This window comes from Serinus canaria, chromosome 10 (assembly GCF_022539315.1).
Source record: "Serinus canaria isolate serCan28SL12 chromosome 10, serCan2020, whole genome shotgun sequence".
In the NCBI taxonomy this organism is placed as follows: Eukaryota; Metazoa; Chordata; class Aves; order Passeriformes; family Fringillidae; genus Serinus; species Serinus canaria.
The window spans coordinates 4,372,394-4,398,127 of record NC_066324.1 but is presented as its reverse complement, the minus strand read 5'-3'; the positions used below and the strand labels follow the sequence as shown (position 1 = coordinate 4,398,127).

Genomic DNA, 25,734 nt, shown 5'->3' with positions numbered 1-25,734 from the left:
ATTCAGTTTCGTTTTCACCCAGAGAATGCTGCAAACTCCCCAGAAAGATAGATTTAATTTTTTTTCCTCGCTAACACAATCACAAAATAATACAAACTTCTCCCCACAAAGTGTTGATTGTTCTATAATGGAATCGTAAGTAATTTTGTAGTCGCTTTGGGGAAAAAGCAAAAACTGTTCTTAGCACCTGCTGTATGATATCACAAAGCTAAGGCTCATAATGATTCTAATATGTGAAGGCAGTTGCATAATATCATCATATTACAGTTTTTTATAAGGGAAAAAAAAATCATGGACAAGAGATTGCCAGTAGAAACTCTTCCCAAATGCTATTTTTTTCCTCATTGCTGTTCCTCTGTCTCAAAATATCTTTGCATTTTCCTTGTCAGAGTCTGTGGGTTTCATTGGTGGAAATAACAGCCAGCAAATAATGAAGAGGGAAGGGGGGGAAAAATATCACCATGTTTAAAAAAAAAAAAAAAAGCATTTTTCTATAGAAGCTAATGTTCCATAAAGAGATGCAAAAAGAAGAGAAAAAGATACTAGATAGCACAGCTGCATTGAATTGCAAGACAGCTGGAATTTTTCAATGTAACCAGATTTTAGATGAGTTTTCTTTTCATTTCTCTATAATAAGATCTTTGTAAACCACAGTCCTAAACAAAATCTTGGTGGTGGTGATGATGAAAATAGGGCAGAGCAGCGCTGCTGTGTGTGTGACAGTCAAAATAAGAGGCCAGATCCTTGGGAGCTGCAATCCTGTGTCAGCAGAGGCACTCAGCTCCATGGCTGCAGAGCTGCCTTGCTGCAGGCCCTGGGGATAAGGATTGCAGCATCCAAAGGGAGAGTGCCTGGTGCTCAGGATGCCCTCGGTGCCCTCAGCTGAACGGATGAAAACGAAAGAAATTTCAGGCAGAGCCTCTAATAAGACTTAGAGCTGAATCAGAGTTTGCCCTGCAAAATCCTGGGCAGCACAAAGCAAAGCAGCTACTCCAGCCTTGGAAGGGATCCAAGATGCCTCTGCCTCACGTCCAGACTCTCAGTCTGACCTCTCTGAGCGATAAATAGCGAGTTCACGTTTCACCCTGATCCTTCCTGAACCTGCCCCTTGCACAGGGCTCGGAGAAGGAGAGGTCAGGCCCTGGTGGGCATGCCAAGGTGTGATAAAAGGAGAGAAGTTCCTGCGCTCCCTCTCTCCCTCCCTCATTACATTGGCTGGGGTCAGCCTAGTCTGACTCCTCAGCAGACAGAAGAGCAAGAGGCATTTCCCAGCAATAGTTCCTGTTCTGCCACCTGCCTGCCATGTGCTCTTTAGCAGCTTACCTCATCTCTGCTGCTCTGCAGAGCACAGGGCAAACGCAGCCTGACGGGAGAATAATTCAGGTTCTCAGCCTGGGAGGAGCCTGGTGGAGAGCCCAGAGTGTTCAAATGTTTTGGATACCTTAATGCTCACAGTTTGCCAGGAATGAAACCCCAGGAGGATTTCCAATGCCCCTCAGCAGGGCAGGAAGCACTACTTGGCTGTCTGCTGTTGGAAAGGAGTCTCTTGACATTCTGGGCTACATCCTAACCACATCTTCCCTTTGAGCTAGGAATCAGCGCTGTTTTCATTTTTCTATTGTGGTTGCTTTAAATTCCTCAACTGGATCAGAACCAATGGTTTTTTCCTTTGTGGCAGCAGGGGGGTGATTTAGTTAATGCTGGGCTCGGATGCCAAATCATGAGTTCCAACTTATTCCTATCAGTGGCCATCCATCAGCAAACTTGGGGGAGTGAGGCAGAAATATAAGCACCCTGACAATTTGCCAGAATGATTTAAGACCTGGCATTTAAGAGTTCCTGTTGTAGTTGTTCTTTTGACATGTCTCCTAATTTGCTCCCATCTTGAAGACACTCACTGCTTTAAGACTTCAACAATCTTCATCTGGGGAAGGAGCTCAGCAGCAGGAACAGGGGGGCTTTTTCCGAGGGTGAGGTTGCACAAGGGCAGACAAACCTCCTGACTTGTGCGTCATCAGCAAACAGAGATGTGCCTGTAGGAATGCTGCTCTGTTGGCTTTGCCTCTCACAGGGGAGGAGGAGGCAAAAAGCAATATGCATTATTGATCAGAATGTGCAGGTGAACGAAGATGGACAAGGATAGGTCACAACTTTATTAACTCCACGCAGGCAGCACCTGCACAGATCCAGGGCTGAGTTATGCTGTCTGATATCCTGGATCTCAAGGAATATCTGTGATGCACAGAGCCACCCCCTCCTCTGAATCCTTCACCATCAGTTGTGGATGTGGAACCAAGACCTCCCTGTGCCATAGGCACAGACCCCAGCAGCAGTGTCTGAGGCTGTGCTGTGGGAGCTGCTCTCTCCATCCTGAGCCATAAAACAAGAGCCATGACTGAGCTGAAGTGCTGGGACAGGAGGTGTAGCTTGTCCTTCATGAGCACAGGGATGGATCAGCCACCAGCTCTCCCCTACCCTCCCCACACACAGAAAAGCAGCAGAACCTGCTGGAACTCCCCTGTCCCCTCACCATCTTTGCCTGCTGGCTTTGCTGAACATCCTGTCCTGAACATCCTCTCTGGGCTCTCCTGTGACAGGCATTCACCACAGGAACAAGAAAGTCAAGAGACACAAAAGCTGAGCACAGACAAGGTTGAGCAAGTGCTGTTTAGGCAGAGTGCTGCAGAGAAGGCACAAAACCCTCTCAGCACAGCTCTGGATTGGCAGAACCACCGAGCCTGTGAATCCCCTCGATGGGATTTAATTGCCTCTGAATAGATTGCAGCTTTCTGGGATTCATTTGCTCCTCACTATGAATCACTGGAGCATTTTCATGGTCACAAGTGTTCACAGCAGAACTGTTCAGGGAAGAGTGTGATGGGCAGGAATCCAAGGGGTTGTTTTGGTTTTCATTCTGGTGAGATCCACTGATCACAGGTTGCAAAAGGTTTTCTTCTCTGTTGCAGGATGTTTCCCTCTCTCACATTGGTCTGACTTTATGACATTATCTGTGAGAAATTACATTTGTCTGTGCTGTTCTCAAAGGGTTTCTACTCAGATTGGTACCAGCAGCAACAACCTTGAAGAGTTGCACAGAAAATCAAACACGGATACATGGTTAGAGTGCAATATTACTCAAAATAGGTAAGTTTACATCTTAGACTAAAATTTAAATGTATTTATATCTATGTGTGCACAACTTTGTGCATGACCAGCACCTTTTGGACCTCAAGTACATGAAGACTGGCCCGTTTTCCAGGGTTATTTGTTCCAGAATATAATTTTTCATGGTTAGGTGGACAATGGGAGTAAATTTTTTGAGTGAGAATGCATATGCAATGGCATCTGCTTTGCCATGAATTTACTCTTGCATTTGCTCAGAATTTTGTTGAGCTTGTGTTTTGAGTATTCCCACTGTTAACTAAGTTCAACACAGTAGATTTGGAAAGCAAATGAAAAGGGAATGGGAATGCTCTCATGGAAACTGTTGGGCTGTGTCTGTTCAGCTCTTCTCAGCACTCAGGATCTGAAAATTGCTGCTAAATTTTGAGTAGATTTGATATGGCATCATTGCTACCAAATAAATTTGGAGCACAGCATCCCAAAAAATCAGAAATTGAAGCCTTAGATTTAGAGCCTGCGTTTTCTTTTTCCAAGAAACACAACTTGCATGGATGTAGGAAAAAATGAATTGTCTGTTTGGAAGTAAGGTAAAGGAGAATATATGGAGAAAGACCACAGCCTGGCCATGCCTGATGTGGCCCAGTGCTCTGGCTCCAAAGAGCTCTGATAATGACTTTAAAAAACAGTGATCTGTGCTTTGGTGAAGCTTTTTCTTCCCAAGCCAGCCAGCAGCAACCTTGTCCTAGAAAATGGGAGGACGTGCCACTGTTGTAAAGATCCACTCTTCCTTTTTGATGCATTTTTAAGTGAGGGAAGTGCTACTCAAATGCCCTTGAAAATCTTTAAAAGTGGCTCTTGGAACACTTTTTTTTCTTACTTCATTCTTTCTTTCATTCTGTAGCCACCCATATGATTCCATCTGTTGGTCCAAAAGGCTCAATATGACACTGACAACAGACCAAGTTTCTTTCAAAATTTCTCCTTTAATTTAGGCCATTTTTTCCCTAGGAAAGTATCCAACCCAAGAAATCCATATTCCAGGCCCATTTGAAAGGCTAATAGAGCTAATAGGGAAATGGTTTGTATTTCCTTTTAAAACAACCCCCTGAGTATCAGCTGCTGCCAAAGCTGAGTGAAACATTGCAAATGTCAAGTTTGTGTCTGTACCCAGCCCTGTGATGCCTGAGCAGGTTTCAGGGTCCCAGCCTGCCAAGGACTGACACACACACTCAACTTTCTGCCCTGGAATCTTTCCCTGACTGTAATGCAGGCTCAAGGCTGGGGCTCGTGCAGACACCTCAGCTGTCTCTCATGTCAGCCAGGTCTGCTTCTCTGGGGGGGATTTTTATTAATTGGCTACAGGGGAAGCACAGTAACACTCTATCCATAAAGAATATAGGAAAAAAATGAGATGGGAGAGCAAAGTAGGAGAGAGGACAGATTCCATCTTGAGGCGGAGACTGAATCCATTGCCTTGGAGTCAGTGACAGGACAGTTCCACCAACACTCTCCTCTCTGGGCAAAGCTGACTTCCTCCTCACCACCTGCCAACAAATTCCTGCTCCACATCACTTCTCTTCCTTTACCTGTCTCCTGACAGCCACGTTATGTCTCATAAAAACGCGCACAAACAAACACAAAACACACCACCAAGCAAAAGCTCTTTCCGTGCCACGGGTTTATCCCAGGATGGATCAGTGTCAGCTCCAGAGCAGAGATTTACAGCCAGTTAGAGGTGCTATCAGCGTGCCAGCACTGAAAAGGGACCAAATGAGCCACAGTGTGAGGGAGAAGATGTCAGCCCAGCCACAGCACACCGTATTCCTGGGATAAAGAAACAATGCAGAAAGCAGCAGTGGGTAACAGATGAGGTATCAGGCCTAGCAGGGAGAAGACAAGAGCTTAAATCAAAAAGACATCCTGATGAGGCTGGATGTAAGCTGAGCACACAGGCCTTCAGAGAGGGATGTGAGAGTGGGTTAGACAAAACACTGCAGGAATTCATCCATAGAGAGCAGTGCAGGAGCTGGAGCAATGGGATGGGAGAGGAGGATGCAAAGGGACTTTTCTGCGCTGTCAGGGAAATTGGCCAAACTCCCTCCCAGAGGCAGTGTCATCAGGGCAGCATATGGCAAAAAGGAAAGGGAAAAAACAAAAAAAAAAAAAGGAAAGTAATGGAAAAAAGAGACGGGAATATTTTAAGGATCTCAGCTTTTGCTAAGTTGCAGAAAGAGTCTGTGGACAATCTGGGATTTCAAGCCTAATCTTTGGAGCTGGTGCAGGCCATAAGTTCATCTCCCACACTCATATATTTGCAATTTCTTCCAATGGTGTAATGTGGAAGGGTTTTTATATTTAAAATATTTAATATATTTATCCTATTAACATGATGCAAAATAGTCAATAATTTACATATATTTACATCTAATGTTCATTTATAGGCAGACAAATATAAATTTACCAGTGTGTGTGCATATGGCTGTAACATATGATTAATACACTGTCAGCATAATCTAACAGCTCAGAACCATCAGTTGTGCAAATAGTCCTTTCTAGCCATGTTTTCTGCTGCTATTTAACCTTTCTCCTTCCCTTCCTCCCCCCTTTCACAGTCTGTCTCACTCACCCTCGCTTCAGTAGCCTCCTTAAAATAGCAGGCAAGGTCTGTGCAGTGGTGACTCTTTTTATACATATTTCACAATGCCTAAAACATTATGGGATCTCTTCTCTGCAGCTTTTGGGTATGAGAGGAGTAGAAATTAACAAAAAATATTCCTTTCTCCCAGAAATCCTAACACATAAGTGAAATCTCCAGAGTAACGCTCCTGATTCATTGTCCAACCTTAAGTAATTAATGGCTTAATGCCCCATTCCTGACACACCAAAAGTCATTTTTGGTCTAGGGCAAAATTTTGGTCCAGGGCTCTGTCACATCTCCCTCCTGTCTGCCATGTCCTGGTGACACATCCCTGCCATGGCCAGAGCAGATTGTGCCATCAGACGTGGCTCGAGCAGGGAGGACTCGTGGGAGCCTGGCCCCAGCAGCTCTCCCAAACAACCTCCCAGATCTCTTAGGTGGGAAGAAGCTAAGCTGCCCAAGCCCAGCCCCAAGTATCCTTCACAGGGGCTCTGTTTTCAATAATCTTCCCCAAGCATGGAAGATTTGTTTGTTCCCAGAGCAGGGATGTCCAGCACACACATGAGTAATGGCTGTAGCATCGCAGCGCTGACTTGCATTTCATGATACAATATATTTTGCATGCTTTATGGCCCAATCCTGATTTTTTTATTTGATGTGGGTGATCCTTCATCCTCAAAACAGTCCTGTTGACTTCACAGGACTCTTCAGGCTCCCCATGAAAGTGAAGTTTTTGGTCTCACTCGTGTTTCTCCTTTATGGCCCAAAGCACCAGGCTGACCTTCCAGGAGGTTCTGTGCTGCTGGGAGCAGAGCAGTTCTTTTCCCTCTGCTTTTCTCTCAGGATACCTGCTCCTCTCCCAGCAGCTCTCTGAAGCACACGAGGCAACACTTAAGGAATGCACTAAACACTTCCAGACCTCCTCAGTCAGGGACAGACACCTGTCTTATTTCACATGTCCTGCTTCCTAAACCCCTGCTTGGATTTACACCCTGGGAAATTGCTGAATGTGTGGAGACCTAATTTCCCTGCCTTTTGGAGTGTTCTATCCAGTGCATGAGAGCTGAAGGACTGCAGCAGTGTTTCTGTCAGCCACTGTGGTGTTGGAGGCCAGGTAACAAACTCACCACCAGCAAATGCCCAGGCCATGCTTTGGTTCACTCCTGTTTGGGAATTCCTTCCACATCACCATGCTGGGAGCCATGGACCTCTCTAGATCTGGCCCCTCTGTCTAAGGAATTAAAATACCAAACTGAGAATTTGTAAGGAACTTTCAGAAGGCTGCCAGCTTTCCACCCTCTCACTTCGCTTCATATCCCCATTTGTTGGCACTCTCAGTATGGCTTTGTCTTTTAAATCCATAGATTGTTTAGTTTCAGTAACATGTCAAATGACTGGACTTCTTCCCTTCTTCCCTTCTTTCCTTCTTTCCTTCTTCCCTTCTTTCCTTCTTCTCCTCCTCCCCTCTTCCCTTCTTTCCTTCTTTCCTTCTTTCCTCAAAAAACAATCCTGACCTGATATTTAAAAAAAACCTAAATAATTCAAGATTTTAGCAGAAAAATGTTTGATGAAAATAAGGCGTTGGTTTTTCGGGTTTTTTGTGGTTTTTTTTTTTTTTTTCCTGTGAAACATACTGCTCACTAAACTTTTCTTTATTTGAAAAATCAGGTTTCCATCAGAAATGTTTCCATCAGAGAGTTTTTCTCCCGGGCTTTTATTCAGTGTGCAGTCCTGCTAACAGTTACTGAGGTGCAACATCTGTTGACTTCAGTCGAAGTTGCACCCCAGTAATTGAAAGCAGAATTGGGTCTGTTCTTTGTGAGGTGTGTTGAATGGACACAATCCTGCACTGACTGAAGTGTTAGTCTTAGCAGTAAGTGATCCTCTAATTTAATCCTCCACTCCATTCACATCTCAGATACAAAATGTTTAACAAACTGCAGCTCAGTGGTAAGAGAGTGAGTTACCCATCAGTGCATTGCTCAGCCAAAATTGTAGAGTAAACTACTCTCAATAGTAGGTTTGTGTTACCATTTACATTAGTGGGTAAAACCTAAATTGGAGTTTTTATGTATTATGTGTTACTTACATAATGCACTGTATAAGGAGGTTTATTTTCTCAGCTTCCTCAGGTTTCACGTTGGATGTTACTTGATTGTACATATTAGTGGTAAATTACCAGTGCAATTATTTTCTTTTATACACTGCATGTATCCATGCAAAAGGATTTTGCATCCATCTGTAGTTTCCTGGGATGTGAAAAAGAATCTCCCCAAACCTATAATTTGGGGGGGTTGGGGGGGGGATGACCTGGCACAGCTTCATTTAAATCCCAGATACATTTTTTCATTCCCTGACCCAAACTTGCCTTTTTATACATATTTTACCACACAGAACAAGCCATACTTTTACATTTGTATGTTGTTCACACCAGAATAGGGGAAATGTATATATTGTGTACATGAGGATTTTTAAAAATATAAGTATGTGTAGCTACTCTTTCATGATACATTTAAATTTAAATTACTCTTTTATTTTTGTGCTAATGACTTTATCTTTTCTTTGTGGTTCTTTTAATCTGAAATACTTTTGTGCTTGGTACAGCAATTTGCTGATCAATAGAGTTGCAGCTCCTACTCTACCTTTTTTCTAAGAAAATCCATTTTTAAAATGTTCATCTTACTTGAAAGGTAAGTTTTATAAATTTATTTCCTCTGAGAAATACTTGGAAACAAATTTGATGAGTCACCTGCACCATATTTGCAGTCAGCACCTGATGGCCAAGTGTCTGCAAGTGAAGAAAAACCCACTGAAATTCTTTTGCAGAACAATTCATTAAAGTTTGAAAAAAATAGAAAAATGCATTTATATACCCATTTCTTAGAAATTAAATATTCTTTGTTTTTTGAAAATTTTGGCATGAACAGAAAAGTTCTCAAAGATTTGCAAATTTATTGGATGTTTCAACAGCTTCTGTTTAAACGTAACTACTTTATTTGGAAGTTATAAAGATCTCATGGCTGTTAGAAGCATTTAAATAAAAGCAAAGTTTTGGTCTCATTGCTCACCAAAAATATTTATGTATAATCATTAAGCCAAATTAGTGGTGTTATTGGGGAGAATTAGGTTTTATAAGCACCTGAAATGTGAAGCCTTTGTGTGTTGTACTTAGATTTTTGCCAACAGCATTTTCGTGCTAGTCCAGTGAGAGGCCTCTCTTACCATTAATGACATTTGAAATGAAGCAAACAAAATATTTATTATCTAATTTATTATAAATTTTAATTGCCATCTATAATAGTGTAGATGTTCACAGGTGTTTTTAAAAGTCTTGACTTGTTTTAAATCAGTGATAAAAAATTCTCCTGTCATTAGGAGGATCTTTGTTTTAAATTCTTCCATCTACATAATGAGTTATTTCTATGAGCAGCTGATTTCCAAAATCTCTGTAAAATCTTCTGGACCCCAGTGTCTTAGCCCAAGAATGATTTGGTTTTTTAAAGTCTTGCATCACTAGGCAAACACACAAGTCTAATGAGCAGAATTCATATTGTGGTGTTAAATGCAGGTAAAAAACAATGTAGGTGGTACAATAGTACAGAACAATTCCCTGAGTCATTCAAAGCTGATTAAGTTGTGTTGATCAATCATTCTAAATAAGTGAGGAGGAACAAAACTGAGCATTGTGAGGAATGAGGATGGGGCATGATTTCTCAGCAAGAAAAGCTTTCCTGGCTTAGCATGAAAATATGATGTGTTAAGAGAGTCTTAAAATCAATATACCATGAATTAGCAGTCAGCAGAAAACAGCCAGATGAGAGGGGGAATATGATTCATTTCTTAGAATGACTAAGATCTCAGGCAGCTCGTGGAGCAGAATATTTGGAGATTGCGAATAGAGTTAAAGAAATTCCTTTAATTTGATCTGGAAGTGTGTTTATGACAGACATAAAGCACTTGAATTCTGCTGAGGATTTCCTCTTGTGCTGCAGTCGTCCTGACTCTGCTCTTTACAGCTGTTCTTGAAGTGCTGGCTGCTGAGCCAGACAAGCCAGCCCTCTCACACCCTAAAGCATGGAAATGAAGTTTCCAGCTCTAGATGAGTAATTAGATAACCCAGCACTGAGGGTGTGATGATAATGAAGTGAAGAGGAAAAAGATCCCTCAATAATCAGATCTTTTTCAGGAATTGAAAAGAAAATGCATTTTGATGTTTTTCAAAAGACACTCGGCTGCCTGATTCCACCTCTTTCCTTTCCTTCATTTCAGCTTAAAAATTACAGTTTTTTCATTAGACAAACAACACCCATAGTTGCTCAGGATGCAAACGAATGTGGATTGCCTTAATATGGGAAGTGACAGCCCCTGGCATTTGTCTGAATATTAATGCTGAATCAGATGGAGAAATCATTATGGCTGATGGTTTTGGTTATTAAGTTTAAAATGTCAGAATCCTGAGCTTAAGTTTTCGTGACAGCAACAAATGTTTTGTAATTTTTTTAATGCTTAAGTTTCAATTTAAATTCAAATTTCCCTTCTTTTTTTGTCTTGTCTTTTGGGCTTTCAGTGTCCAGGAACTTTTATTTTTGGTGCATTGGGAGAAGTCTGAAATCTAGTTTGAAATGGGAGAAAACTGCTCTCTGTAGTTGCAGCACCTTTGCTTTTTGTGCTATTGGCCTCTCTCTTTTTCTCCTGGGATCATGTAGAACATTTTCATAGCACAGGACATTTCATGGCATTTTCAGAGACGTTCATGGCCAGTTTTTTGAGCAGTCCCAGCCTGGGCCAGATTTCCAGAGCTGCATCTTGCAGTTCCCACTGTTGTGTTTGCAGACAGACGTTCAACAAAGCCCTCAAGCTGTTGAGCTCTTTTGAAAACCTGGCCACATATTTCTGTGCTGGCTTTGGATAGAAGGACTGGGCACTGCTGATTTGTGGTTGAGCTCTTCTGCTCTTTCTGACCTCACAGGACACGCCTGGATGTGCTGGTGGTGGTTCTGGAGGACTGGAAGCTGGCAAAGAGGTCTGGAATCTCATCTGGCGTGAAAGTTTGTCTTGGAAGACACTAAAAGACTTGGTCCTGATCAGTGAAAGGTGTGTTTGTGTTTCCCATGAAGATCTGGCCACACAGCCAACCCAAATGTAGGCTCTGTCAAACTCTGGACCCAAAGAGCCTCTCCCTTTTTTCCAAAGCACATCTTTCTTTCTCTCCTTTATCAAAATGCCACCTCTTAGTGACCTCCTGGGCCTGCAAGTTCTGTAGAAAACCTCCCTGAGCCCTGCAACAAAACAGGTGTGAATGCCTGGTCTAAAGAGAGGAATGAACTCAGGCTCAGAGGGAAACCCTCCTGACGGAGCAGAGGATGAACTTCTCCTTTGGCAGAGTCCTGGGAGACGCCCATGCTCGGCAAGAGAAGGGAGCTGGGGGAGAATCAATCTGCTGAGAAGGAGAGGGCAATGCTGCTTTCTGTCCAAGATTAATAGCTCAGTAACCTCGGTGGGAAGCCTGACAGGTACAACCACAGCAGCAGGAAACCCCAGCACAGGCACTGTGCTTTTGAGCCAGCTCTGCTTTTGGGTAACAGACTCAGGAGCACCAAAGTGACTCAGAAGCTGAAGTCCCCAGCAATCCTGACTGCTGTGCATTCTCTAAATTGCTTTGACTTTCAGAGAGACTGGGGCTATTCAGATGTTTATTTCCTTCTAAAAACATTCCTGCTGGTGTTTAACAAATGTAGTATATTCCTTCTTTGGGATGTTGGAGTGAGTTAAGAGCCCAGTTCCCTCGAGTAAGGCAGAGGAGAACTGAAGACCCATCTCCTGCCCACATCTTTTATTTTGGCAGAAAATGTGAAGCTTCCTCGTTCAGGTGCCTGTTTCCTATTTGAATTTTGTTTTACTCCTCGCCCTTCCAACACTTTTAATTGTGTTGGGGAAGAGAGGAGAATGGCTTTTTCTTTTCCACTTATTGTGGTAGAAAATGGGGGACAGAGACCAGCTTTCTTGAGCTCTTATATTCAAAATAGCTATAAATAATTAGTTACAGGGACCTAGCTTCCCCCTCCTTTTAAGGGCTAATTTAAGTTCTTTATCAAAATGATTTAAAATGCCTTTCCCAGTGGGAAACTATATTTCAGAGCTTTTATTTATTAGACTTCTCAAAAAGTGTGTTTTTAATGCACATCCTGACTTTGTGCCAAAACTCTCCACTGTAACATTGGGATTGGAGCAGCCCTTTGTATAGGGAGTTATATTTATTGGATTTTTACATATTGATACAGAGCAATTAATCTAAATAAATCATGCACAGAATTGGCACATAAATCTCCCAGTCTTCACTCTCACAGTACTATATTACTGTCCTGACAACCTTCCCTCAAATACAGAAAAACTTTCCTCTTGGTGGACTTTTTTTCTGAGCCTCCTAAAGTGTCAGTGATTTTCTTGGTGGTTGTTGCTGTGAGCTGTAGAGTTTGGGCTGTGGATTTGCTTTTAGGATGTAGGGACAGGACAACATCACTGCATTTTAAAGGAGGGCAAAGCCTGGAACTCTGCAAGATGTGTGAGGATAACGTAGTAAGCAAAGGCAGATTTCACGGTAGATGGTTGAATATCTAAATATTTTAGCATTATGAGACCCTTATGGCACTGAGAGATTTCTTTCTGCTGCTTTAAAAAGCGCAATGTCCCTTGTGCTGCATGGCTGCTTTGAGGAGTGCAGTTTGCTCCAGCAGTTTCAGGGCTCCCAGGCTAACTGTGTGTGTTTGGAGGTTGGACTCCTCCTTTCTGGGACACCCTCTTCCCTCTCCCAAATTTTTTCCTGCTTTCTGAGCAGAAGCTGCAAATGAGACAGTCTGGGCCTCGTTATTTTAAGCACATACAAAACCATAAGCCAGGTCATGGATGGGTGCAATTCAGTGTGACCCTCTGGCAGTTCACACCAGGGAAGATCTGCCTGGCTCTCTTTTGAATCCCTGCCATCACAAATCCCAGGGATGTGACAGCCTTCTCAAAAAAACTCCAGTTCAGTCTTTCCCAGAGAAGGGTTAAGAGCTGTGGCTTTCCAAAGGGATTCTGTAGTATTGGTCCCATCTCTCCAGAAGGCTCTGGTCTTTCTGACAAAAGGGCTCTGACATCCAGGCAGTACTCTTGAAAGTTCAGAGTTTGGAAAGTCGGAGCTCTGTAAGAAATCATTACAATAAAAGGTAGAACAGATTCCAGCAAGTGTTCAATCACCCAGCGTGGTGCCACTTAGAGGCAGAAGACCTTAAAACAGCCAGCAAGATGCCTGCAGAAGAAGCCTCTGTGCCAGCTCTGGCACTCTGTGCCTGTCATTCCACTCTGTGCCTGTCATTCCACGCCTTTCATCCCAGGTAAGTTTGGTGGAGGGGCTGGGGACGGGTGGGGTCAGCTCAGCCTGGGCACTGCTGATCATCATTTTAATCTCTAGAAGAAAACAAAAGGAATACAAGCTAAGGTAATTTTCCTGATTGAAAAACAACTATCTTATTTGAGGATGCTTCATGTAGAAATAGGGGGAAGGGCACAAAGGCACCTGCAGGAGGCCATCAGAGGCACTGCTGCCAGCATTCACCTCTGGCTGGAGTCCAGCTGTGGCCATCTCCAGGATCTGGCATTGCAAGCATGTCTGGAGAAGAAAATAAACAGAGAGACCCTCCTCTCTCAAAAATCTTCTTAAAATGCCCAGCTAGTACTGTTCCTATGGGAAAAGGGGATACTCCAGCCCTGCCCAGTGTCACAGTGTCTCCTGTCATATCAGCAGTCCATGGATTCGTGGGTCAGGCCTTCCCCTGCCCACTCTGTTTGTAAAAGGGGGATAGGATTAGAGATTTCAGCCAGAGACAGAGAGTAGCTTTAGATTAGATGTTAGGAAGAATTTCTTCCCTGTGAGGGTGGTGAGGCCCTGGCACAAGGTGCCCAGAGATGCTGTGGCTGCTCCATCCCTGGAAGGTGTCCCTGCCCATGGCAGGGGGTTGGAAATAGATGATCTTTAAGGTTCCTTCCAACCCAAACCATCCTATGATTCTTTGACCACTGGTAATTTTAATGAATGATGGTTCTGTCACTTTCTATATTACAGTCAAGCATATTGTTTACAACCTACCTTAAAAAAACACATTAAATGGCAGAATTTTTTTAAGTGCATGCAGACTTGCTTTAGAAGAACAAATTTGTTTGGATCATAAACAAAAATTCTGGGTTTATTTCCTTTTTCTTTTTTTTTTTTCTACTTGAAATCTGTGTGCATGTCATAAAATATTCCTGTGTACTTTCAAGAATAATTGAAGCATATGTACCCAAAATGTAATACTTTTCCTAATGGTTTCAGACTAAATTATCCATTATATGGGACTAACACATAAAAGCCTTCCTCTACATCAAGTGATAGATCAAAGGGAGGCACGATGGCTTGTCCACATGCACAAACCACACCTCTCAGATTCTGAGAACAAGGATATGCTGTCTGCATTTTAACTACATCTCCATGACATGAAACACTATTCCTGTGTCTCCTACTGAGGGAGAGTCAGGTACTCCTGGCTACAAAGATTTCCTTTTACATTTCTCCCCTCTTTTTTTTTTTTTTTTTCAGTTCCATAATACAGATGAGATTTCAGTGACTAGTCCTGGGTGAGTCTAATCTGAAAACTAAACTTCTCTCTGTTCCTCTCAGGGCAGTCTGGGAATCTCTTGGGATGAAGTGTGAATCCCAGTCCTTGGGTGGGAAATCCGTGATCCCAAACACCAGTCCTGCATCCTGGGGGGTGGGTGCTGGTGGAGATGTGTTCCTGCACAAATCCCAGCAGCTTCAGAGGGCACAGCATGAGGATTGATGTGTTCCTGTTCCCTGGGTCCCTGCTTTCTGCTTGGTTGGAGCACAGCATCGTGCCTCAGACCCTTCTCCTCTTTACTGCCTTGCTTGTTGAACTCAGATGTATTTAAAACTTTCTGTGTCTCATTTTTCTATCTGCACAATTAATTAAACCAGTAATATTTCCACCCTTGTAAGGATTCTTAATTACTTTGTCTACCTAAAACCCTTTCCTTCAAGTGGATGATGTGAGGCAGACAAATTCTGAGTGTTACTGCTCAGATTAATGGATCACTCTCAGATAGGGATCCAACTGTCCCAGCTTTTGGAGTGTTTTGCTGGGAGTTTTTCTCACTGTCTCATCATAAGGAATAAGAAATGCAAACTTACTGGCTTAGTGGCATGATTAAAGATGTTTGTGTTTGGAATTTGACTGCAGTAAGAGACTGAAGATGTATAGTTTAATTTAAGTGCATGTCTAGATCTAGTCTCCCAGGCAGCAGATTGGATGTTAGCCCAATTATTCCCATTAGCATCTGGTTTCTGAGCACTGATGTACTACCATGATCAGGGAATAAAATTCCTTAAAATAACCTCCCCTAGCTGAAATGTTGAGGTACCTTTTATTGTTGTCGTGGCTGCTAAAAATGTGAAGTGCACTGGGGAAGTGCTGAGTTGAGGCACCAGAAGAAGAGGCTGTGATCATGGAAAGGCTGAAACTTCTCCTCTGATCATTTCTGACAGCCCAGAGTGGTTCTTCCACAATTGGAACCACTTGTGCTGCTTATTAATATAATGAAACTTATCCTCCAGCAAAAACAGAACCAACGACTGACACAGGAGTGGAGGGAGAGGCTGAAACCTGATCTGCTTAGGGGTCTCTTAAAGATGATGGAAGACTAATAAAATCCAGCCTGCTTCCTACCTCCATTACAACTCCCACTCCCAGCCTGTCCTCACGAGCTCAAGTGGAATAATGGCTCCTTCCAGAGCCAAGACATCCATCCCCCAGTTCAGCTGAATGGCCTCTCATGGTGTTTGGCACCAGGGCCTGTTTTGGTACCTTCCCTAATCCATGAAATTCTTTACTTTGATTCCACTGGGTGTTAAGTGAAGCCTCTAAAATGTTTCTTAATTCTTTTTCTTTCTTATTGCTTAAGGAGTAGACTTCTTTAGTCCTGTGTTTTAGGGTTTTTGGAGGTTTTTTGTTGGGTTTTTTTTTTTTTTTTTTTTTTTTTTTGGTTTTGTTTCTTTAATAATTTTTTTTTTTCAGGTTAAGAAATGCTTCCACAGTATCTCAGAATAGCTCAGTGTTTGGTACATCTTCATCATGGGGGTAACCAAAAGAACAGAAAAACAATCATTTTTCCATTGGCAGTGGATTAGAGAAACAGTCATAACTCTGCATCAAATAGGATTTATCAACACCAGGAGGGTGATCATGAGATGTGGGGTGAAAAAAAAATATACTATAATGATTAAAAAAAAAAAACAACCAAAAAACCCCCCAAACCTGAGGTCTTTGGGCTTTTCAAGAAGTAGAGAGGAAAGCAGCTAAACAGAACTGTAAGGGTAAGCAGGGCAAAATGTCAGAGTTGATTTAACTCATTACATTTAAGTGGAAAATAAGGGATGAAAGTTTAGTTTAAGAAAAATTAAGGAAATACCCAAGAATGAGTTTACAAAGTGCAATATTTTCTCTCAAAGCTGTAGGGTTAGCAGGTTGGTATCCAGCATCTGTGACTGATTAGAGGCATTTGAGATGGCAGGTGGCTTTAGGAAATGGAAACCTTACAGGGCTTTACAAATACTTTCTGTAGTTAGGCAAAGTTATTTGATTTATTCTCGCTGGTTCTCGTTGAATAGCCTGGTTTAAAATCTATCAACTTGTCTTAATCCATGTTAATATTTTCTTATAGACACAGTCCTGTGAAAATTCTCCAATTGGATTCTGTAGAGTTGCCCTGGAGAATAATAGAGTTACTCAGTTTACACCACCGAGGGCTGTGTTAAGGTGAAGAACATAAATCATGGCATTTAAAAATGCCAGCCAAATCTTTTAGACAGTAATGAGATCAAGAACCAGATCTGATCATATTTGCTCCTGACAATTTTAGAGAGGCCTATAATTCCACGTGCTTCCCCTCTGTGTGGTCAGGTTGAAATTGCCTGTCTGTATCAAGAAGCCAAAGCCCCAAAAAAGTCCCCAGCAGGGTGAAGGGTGGAATGGGGTGGATCTGCTGTTCAGCTCACACTGTTGGAAAAGGAGCAGGAAAAGGCAACTCTGCATCTCTTCTTTGCTCTGCTCCCCAGGCCATGATCTCTAGTTAGCCATGCGAGGGCAGGGTTCTCCTCTTTGGGCTTGGATGGGAACCAAAACTCATCTCTGGGAAGAAATATTTGGAGGAGACACTAAAGACAAGAAAGTAAATCCCATGTCTGGAGCTACTCCACAAGTCAAACCAACACACAAAAACTGGCTCCTTAAAAAAGGGCAACAATAGGTAAAACAGGATTTGCAGCTGCAGGAAGTGCGGCCATAACGTGGTTCAGGACAAGGGGAGTTAAAACTCATCAATTAGCTTTCCCAAATAGCATTCCTGAGGAATAACTCAAGGAGAAAATACTGCAGAAGCCCCAGCACAGGTTTGTTATTACTAGACAAGAAAAATCAGCATTTGGCCAAACCTTTCCATTATCTGATATTGTAAAACCAGTCCTGCAGTGCTGTCTGGGATGTTCTAACCTCGGCACTGGTCCAGATCCATTTCCAGCTATGGATTGTGTGTCTCTCTCTGTTTGTGTGTTCTTCTGCAGATTTATTTTAAAACACCCTTCCTGAAGCTGCCCAGCATCCTGATTTATAGGATTTTACTAAGCTTCCCATAGCCTTTTCTTTTCTTTACTAAGTATGTTTTACTACTTTGTATTTTCTTCCGAAAAAAATGGATTTTATTGGACAAGGGTTCAAACATAGCTGCATAATGTTTGTTTTACAGATCCTGTATTAAACCACTTTAACACATTTGTAGACCTGAGGAACTCAGCAAATACTGTGAAGGAAATGCCCTGAGCTTCATCTTGCTGCTTTGAACTGAGCTCAGTGAACTTTGCCTGGTTGCTGAGCTGACACATGAACAACCCATTTGCAATTCATAGACAGAGAGAGAGCAAGGGGGCCTGATCCTGCTTTTACCAAAGCCAAAGGAAATCCTACTGCTGACTGCAGCAAAACCAGCAGCAAAATCATAATGACTATTTAAGACAATATTTCACAAGTACAGTAATGTGACAATCGTGATAAAGTGGTGGTTTTTCCAGAGGCACCACCTGAATTAATAGGGTCTTTCCAACTAGCTCTCCTTGGAATGGGTTTCAAGAGGTAAAATAAATTATAAAACATTTATTTTAAAAAGTATACTTTGCCGCTCACTGGATTTTTATTCATTTAATAAACAGCCATTATATTTTGAAGCCCTTTTTCCTTTTATTTCGTTTTCATCATTGTCATCTCCTCCCTCTTTATTGTAGCATGAGTAATCTAATTTTTCTGCATAGCATGTTGCAGTTTGATAGACAGGTCTCTGAGGGAAGCCTTATGTGTCAGCATCAGTGAAAATGACTTCTGAGGTTGGCTCACACCCCCACGCGAGCACGGAATCCAAATCACCCCAGAGTTCCGCATCCGCCTGCCCCACGCCTCGCTGCTGGCTAATGTATTCATTTGCCTCTGGCAAAAAAAAAAAGTGAGATCCTCCACTGCATACTGATGGCATGTGGAAGGAGCCATAATTGGGGCTGGTCACGTGTGGCAGGCACCCGGAGCTGCTGCTTTTTGCCGTCTGTGGGGATAAAGTTCAGCTCTCTGGATCCAGTGCGTGCTCCAAGGACACCCAGCAGTGCAGGCACGTACTTCCCCCCTCAAAAAAGGAAATGAAAATAGGATGGAGGCACCCAGCTCTCTTTTTTTTTCCAGAATTCCATTGTAGTGGCAGGAGATTTTTATTTGGCTCCATCACTACTTGAGTTTATCAGTAATAATTAATGACTTGTGCAATTGCATTTCCCACTTTAATCAAGGAGAGATATTTCCAATTCAGAGTTGCAGCAAGAAAACATCCACAAATGGGCTGCCTTTTCTTTTTCCTTTCCACAGGCAGATGCTGACAGGGAAATAAAAATACTTTGCTTCAGGTGTATATAAAGCTTTACAGCTTTGCTTCCAAAAGGACTCTCCAGGACTGAGCTTCCCAAGTTACATGCCTCATTCCCTCATCCCAGCACTGCACCCTAAATAATTTGGGTCCTGACTATTAGAAATCTTCATGTGAAGCCCACTGAATGGACAGGAAGATTTCCAGTGATTCATCTGTTTTCAATTATGCCCCTAAGAGCACTCCTGCCCTTTCTTCCTGCCTGTAATAGCTGGAGAAGTTATTAGATCTGCTGGGGCTCTGGATGGTCTGCCACTGATTTCTGAGGACTTGGATCAATGCTCTTTGACTCAGTTTCTCTGTCTGTAAACAAGACTTTAATATGGGCAAGGAGTCACCAGGGTATTGGAGGTTTTTACCTGAGATGGAAGCTGCTGGTAACTGCTGGCAATGATGGTGGAGCTGAACCTGCAGTTGTGAAATACACATCAGCTGTCATTTCTGATTTCAGTGTCATCCCACCTCCAGGTAAGGAAATACAGCTCATTTTGGGACAAACCCACCACATTCAGGCTTCTTAACCTTCAGTCTGGATAACTGCAAAGATGAACAGAAGAATTTTATGCATAACATTTTAACTTGGCTTGATGTGCTTCCCAGTAGCATGTAAATAAACTGCCTGATTCGGAGCACTCTGTTCCTGACATATAACCCACTGCTCATTTAGCAGATTTAATTTTGCAGGCTTTGTGCATTTTTTATGTGACAATGATGATGTGAGGAGGCATGTCTTTATCACAGAAAGCCAACAGCACAGACTCTTTTTTACCAAAGTCCCTTCTTGCTGCTCCTTTGGAGCAGGAGCCCAAGATAATTCTAGCACAGGGTGAGCCATCTGTGACATGGGGCAGTTTTACTTGCAAACTTTATAACTCTTAATTGCTGCTGCATTTCCTGGCACTGTCAGGCAATAATGTCAGTGGATATCAAACCTTGAGTACATAGGACTCAATTATGATCTTGCAGAACATAGAGGCTGCTTAAATCCAGTCCAGACTGTGAACTCACAATCTGCTGTTTACTTAAAGTATAGAGAAAGCACTTGACCTCTTCTCAGTGGCATCCATGTGGAAACACTCGACAATAGAGGCCTTCCTTGGTTTTCTTAGGAATCATGTTTCGACATTTTTATCTCCCCTAATTAAGGTCAATGGTCACACACTCCCACTTCTCTCCTCACCCCACTCTTCCAAAACTGCCAGCACTTACCCAGCTCCAGTTACCCTGGATGGAACAAACTGGGCCCAATTTGTGCTCACACACCTCTGGGGGGAATGAAGAGACTCCTGGAGATTTGAGGCTCTGCTGAACCAAGAGCTGTGTCTGAGCTCTGGCGCTCACGTGTCCACCACCACCACCACGAGCCCCAGAGCCTGATAGCCAGAAGCAAACAGGAGGCAGGGGGTAGGATTGCTGCAAATGTGATTCCACCACGGGAATGTTTCCTAACCCGCAGCACATGTTCCCACCCGGTGGGGAAGGTGTGAGCGAGCTCTGAAGGAGGACAGCAGAGAATCTCATCTCCCTTTCAGCGCTGAAAGTGCTAATTGCAGGCGGGGAGGAAGGCTGGAGCTGGTAGACAGCTCGGAGACAGCCTGGGGAGCACAGCACAAGGACTCCTGTGGTCATTGTCCAAGGAACCCAGCAGTGCTTCACATCCCTGGCAAGATCCACTTGGGCACTGCTGTGCTTTGTCTGCAGCCCTGGCTGCCTCTCCTTGAAAACCCTCACCCTTCCCAGGAATGGGAATGCTCCAGCCAGGAGCATTCTGTGTCAGGATGCAAAGGATACCTGCTAGCCCACCTCAAGGCTGAAAGAGCCCATCCCACTGAATCAGGGGCTTGTGGGGACTGGATTTATCATTAGAAAACCTTTTTTTGGAGCAGTATACATCCTGCTTAGTAATTACCTTCTCTCTACTAAAAAGATTATTCCTTTTCATCATTTTTGTTGAGTAGGTGGCAGCTATGAATGGGTAACAATAGAAGGCAGAAGTTGGTGAAATAAAACTCCGTGCTTCTAGAAGTCATTTTAGATATGTAAAAACAAAAGTGGGCCAGCCAGCTGCAGACCTTGGCATTACTTAGGCTTGTGCCTGATGCATTGCACCCTTTCCCTTTACACTGACTTGCTCTCATTTCTCACACCGAGCAGAATATCACTTCCAGAAAAGAAAAGAGCTAATGCTGTCCTTTTCCTTTTATATTAAAAAAAAAAAAAAAGAAAGAAAACCAGAACAAAACTAACAGAGTTGTGCCCTAAGTGAGATTGTCTTGACCCTTTGCAAAGCCAGATCCTCAGAGCCTCTGTCAGCACACGCTTCCAGCATAACTCCTTTGCTCATGCTGAGCTCAGCCGTGGGTGCAGGATCAGGGCACCTGATCTCTGTAGAGAATAACTACCCAAAAACATGATTTTTTTTTTCTCCCTTCTATTCTGTTTTTTTAAGCTGAAAAATGTGTGTTTGGTTCTAAGAGCAGGCTGTGGTGTTGAGCAGCACCATGGGTTCCTCGCCCCAGTGGTGTGGGGACTGCATCCGTAGTTTCCAGGCATCAGGGAGATGTGTCAGAGCCACCTGACATCCCAGAGAGATGGATTTTTCATGTAAAAGTAGAAAGTTATTAGCTCCAAAAATGTTCTCTTGGCAGCAGCAGGGCAGCAAGTGCTGCTACAGGGAAGGCAGATGCTGGGCCAGCATAGTCCTGCAAAAGGTTTTCTGTTGTCACATCTGCAGAATAATGTAATAAAAACCAAGGACTTTTATTCCTGAAAGAGCTCAGTCACTCATGCCACAAGGAAGATTATGTTTAATTAAATATTGAACCCCTTTCTATATCTGTACCAGGCTCTGAATCACACTCCCTCTCCCTACAGCCAGAGGACATTCCCACATCTTCAAAGATTTTACAAATGAAGCTAGCTGAGAGTTTCATTTCCCCTGGAACTGAAATCAAACTGCTTTGGAGATAGAAACCAGCAACTCTTGAAAATCCCTCTTTCAGCAGAGCAGGCCAGGAAGAGAAAAAATACACAGTATCCCAGAAGTGAGCCACAGGATGACTTTTTAATATCAGAAAAACTATATTGTTATTTAGTACCTGGGCTTTGTTGCTGTCTTAGGGGGCAGGTTACACCTCTTCCACTGAGTTCAGCAATGGCCCCTGCACTTCAGTTACTCCTTGTTTGATTCCTGCAACACTTTCCTGCCTCCTTTTCAGGGAAATTTTCATATTGCTGCTAAAATTTAGTCACTGGGGACTGCTTATACATCCTCAGAGCCCCCTCCTTGGATTTAAACTCCATCTTTTTTGCGAGTGTGCTGTGAGTTTTCTTCATTGCTGGGATATGTGTTATCTTGCTCAATTGCATTTAATTTGGTCTCAATTTGCATATTCGCGTCCTGGGCTGAATCCGTCAAGATTTTTCCCGTGACACATTTTGCCTCTGCTGTTCCCATGACACATGTTCCTTCTGCTGTGGCAAGATCTACTCTGTGGATTCATCTTTCCTTCTGAGAAAAGTGAGGCTGTTTTCCCCAAGTTCAGGTTAGGATTTTCCGCGCCTTCCGCGATCGGCAGCGATGTCAGTTCGCACACGATCTTCCTCAGCTCAGCAGGGATGAAACTCTAAATCCTTTCTCACTTCAGTCTCTCAGCTGGCTTTTGAGCAAAAGGTTGTGGTTTGTGCCGTGTCATCTGGCTTGCTGTTGGGTGTTTGGGGCTTGCTTGAAGCCATTTCTGCAATCAAAAGACTCAGTTTTAAATGCCAGCCAAAGGCTGGGCACGTGTGTACAGCATTAGGAGCCCTTCTCAAAGAGCACCTTTGGGTGAATCACTTGACCTGACTGTGCCTCAGTTCTCCATCTAGAACAGAGGAAAATAATATTAATGCAAGTCTAACTTTCTTCAGATACTGCGAGGCTCAGTGCAGGACCAGAGGTGATGTTCTCGGGTATTGCAGTAATAGGGGTCACAGGAGCTAGATGGAAAAGTAAAGCAGAAGCAAGTTAAGACTTTCTCAGCTGCAAAGGATTAGTGTTCATTTTAAAATCTCTGGCTCTTGGCAAATTGGGACACTTACTAACCTGTAGCTTAGGGAAAAAAAAAAAAAAGAGAGGCAAAAAAAAAAAAAAAAAAAAAGCCAAAGCAGCTGAAACAAGGGTGTTAGCAAGTCTGGCAGCACAGTGCACCTTATCTCTATCCTGGTGGAAAATCAAAGGCACATTTCCAGCTGTGCCCGTGAGCACTGTTTGGTCACTGAACAAAGCAACTGGCACCTCGTATCCAGCCTACAGAATGATCACAGCCTGCTTCAGGTGCACAAACAAGTGCAGAAATGAGCTCCATGCACAGAACTCATTGTTATTCAATCAAGCCTTTAATTGTAAATGTTTTAAGCAAGGAATTCTCTGTTTTATGAAAGTGTGCTCAGCATTAGTCCGCCGCAGACATCTGTCATTCAGCAGGCGCCACCCAATAAAAGTGCTTAAAATGTTCTGTTCCTCAATTAAAATATAAACCAGAGCTGTTTAAGGGCTTTTACGAGGTGATTTCTATTTACCTGACAGATTTCCACACTGGAGGAGCACAAAGCAGGATTTCAGTTTCTGATCAGAGTGATGGCTCTGCAAAATAGTAAAGTTTCAATTGTTTTAATTTATTTCTTTTGGGGGTTTTTTGTGGTTTTTTTGTTTGTTTGTTTGGTTTTTTTTTTTTTTTTGGTTGTTGTTGTTGTTCATTTGTTTGTTTAATTTCAGGAATAATAAAAATCTGTTAAGAAGAAAGGAATTCCTATGCCAGATAAAAATGAGGAAGAACTTGGAAGGGCCATTGCTGATCACACATGCTGGAGGAACTGGGATCCAGGATGAACTCCTGGAGCCTGTGCCAGGACCTGCTAACCTTTTCTTCCAAATTTCATCAAACAAAAGCCAGGGAAAAGTGCTCTGCTCTGGTCTGAAACAGCCTCTTATGGAGAGAAACAAGACCATGGCTAGACAAAATCTCCCATTTTCCCCAAAGAAACACTGCCTGAATGCTCTCATGGTTATTCCACTGCAGATGGATATTTCATCTCCCATTCTGCCTTACTATGGCTCTCAAAAAAGATCTTTCTGCTACTCAAGCAGGAGTGGATGTTACATGGAAAACATGCATTTTCATTAAAAAACCCTCTACTTTCTGCTCCAGAGCCTCAGGAACTCACCTTCAGTGGCATGAGAGGTGCAGAAAAGGCTTTGCCACGTGTTATGCTTTTACAGTGTGCTGATCCATGGTCTCCTGTGCCCCACCCTCTGGCAGCTCATCACTTTGTGCACCTGGCCAGCATCAGGAGAAGATTGTACTCTTACAAGACAAAGTTTTCAGCACCAAACCTTAAACTTTCTGGTTCTGCCAGGTAACAATATTTTTTGGACCAGTTTGCCCTGTCCTGCATGGCCATTGAGCCATTGTGACACTTGCCCACACCACGGTCACAGCTGATTTCTGACAGCATGGCCAAGCCAAGGATGGAGCCTGTGGGGAGGGAAGGTGGGTTTGCCCCATCTCCTCCATGGCTGGGTGCCACCCTGCTCCCTCCTGCAGCTGCTTTTGGGCACCTGCAGGTCCACAGAGCCTCACAGGAAGACAAACTGGGATTCCACATGGCACCAACCTAGCCCAGGCACTGCAGGCTTCTCCCAGGAGTTTCAGGGATCCAGTGTTCTTCCTGCCATGCCTCACTGAAGGGACAAAGCTGCCTGTGCCAGAGGTACCAATGACTGCTGATGCTCAGCCCCAAGCTGGTAAGTCTCTGCTGAGCTGCCTCAATTAGATTCTTCCAGGGGAGATGTTAATTCCCTTGTTAAATTAAGGAAAGGAAAAGCAAACAACAACTAAACCCAATAACAGGTAAACAAGCAGCTCCTGGAATTTGCACCACAGGCATTCAGAGGAGGCTTTCTGCCTTGAACCACACTGCTTGGAAAATGCTGGGAAATCTGATGCCAGCCCTTAACTCAACGTGGTGTGTGTTTTTTCCTCTCCAGCAGCAGCATGAGCTAAGGATGAGGCATTAGCCCTCCCTGTGATCCCTGCAGTGTCAGTTCAAGTCAGATTCTTCCCGTTATTTATATGTTCCCTTTTGTGAGTGGATCGATTATACAAGGGAGTTCTCAAGTGCCTGGGCACTCAACACAGCCACACAATGGAGAAAAGTGTCCAGGTTAGCCTGGAATTGCACATGTGCTGAGCATGCCAGGGGACAGGAGTAAATAGTGACATGCACAATTCAGAGCCACCTCTTCAGAGCTTTCTGGTTTGCTGCACGCTGACTAAAAAAAAAAAAAAAAAAACTACATTTCAATTTCCAAGGTGTAGCAACCAAAGATTGTCAGAGTTATTCTTAGCCATGGCAGAATTGCCACCTTCAGGCCATTTCTGAACACACGAGATTATTCCATGATAATCCAAAATCCAGCACAAGCTCCTCCCTCCCCTCTATTTGTTTTACCCTCTGCATTATGAATGCTGTGGGTAAGGGCTGTCTGTTTCACAGGGGGCTTGGTATCACAGAAAGCTGCTTGTTGATCTCTGGATGCCTGCAGGCCAGCAATCTGTGCTACAAGTTACCCCTCTAAAAAAAAAAAAAAAAAAAAAAAAAGAACCAAAAAAAAAAAAGACAAGTGGATAAAACTGATACAAGCATCTGTAACAAGCTAATTGGACCCTTGTGGGCAACACAGCAGATACAAAATTAAAACAAACAAAACATCTCATTGTACAACTGTACTTCCAGGACTGCTATCACAAAGGGACCCGTCTGGATTTTTATTTTAGTTTCATTTTGTCTAAGAGGACCTAATTACGGCCAGAGCTGGAGTATCACAAGTCTGTTTTCATCTATAAAGGAAGGATATTTTGCCTCTGAACCTGAGAAATTGTTAG

The 25,734-nt window shown here is 43.1% G+C and overlaps 1 protein-coding gene and 2 long non-coding RNA genes across 3 annotated transcripts in view; 1 reads left to right on the top strand and 2 right to left on the bottom strand.

Annotated features, from left to right (window-relative positions):
* Positions 1-10,474: 10,474 nt before the first annotated feature.
* On the bottom strand, positions 10,475-19,325 carry LOC127059984 (uncharacterized). Its single transcript, XM_050978429.1, has 2 exons — positions 19,168-19,325; positions 10,475-13,207 (listed from the first exon to the last, which is right to left on the bottom strand). Exon 2 carries the CDS (start codon positions 11,405-11,407, stop codon positions 10,475-10,477), a length of 933 nt encoding a protein of 310 aa, XP_050834386.1. The 5' UTR covers positions 11,408-13,207; positions 19,168-19,325.
* LOC127059986 (uncharacterized) lies at positions 10,722-25,290 on the top strand. Its single transcript, XR_007778429.1, has 3 exons — positions 10,722-10,855; positions 14,376-14,413; positions 23,565-25,290. It is a non-coding gene; the product is annotated as an uncharacterized LOC127059986 (long non-coding RNA).
* LOC127059985 (uncharacterized) overlaps positions 21,502-25,734 on the bottom strand; it is a 43,178-nt gene continuing 38,945 nt past the window's right edge. Inside the window, exons 3-4 of the long non-coding RNA XR_007778428.1 lie at positions 23,369-23,432; positions 21,502-22,545 (exon numbers count right to left, since the gene is read on the bottom strand). This is a non-coding gene — a long non-coding RNA (uncharacterized LOC127059985). The remainder of the gene's footprint in view (positions 22,546-23,368; positions 23,433-25,734) is intronic.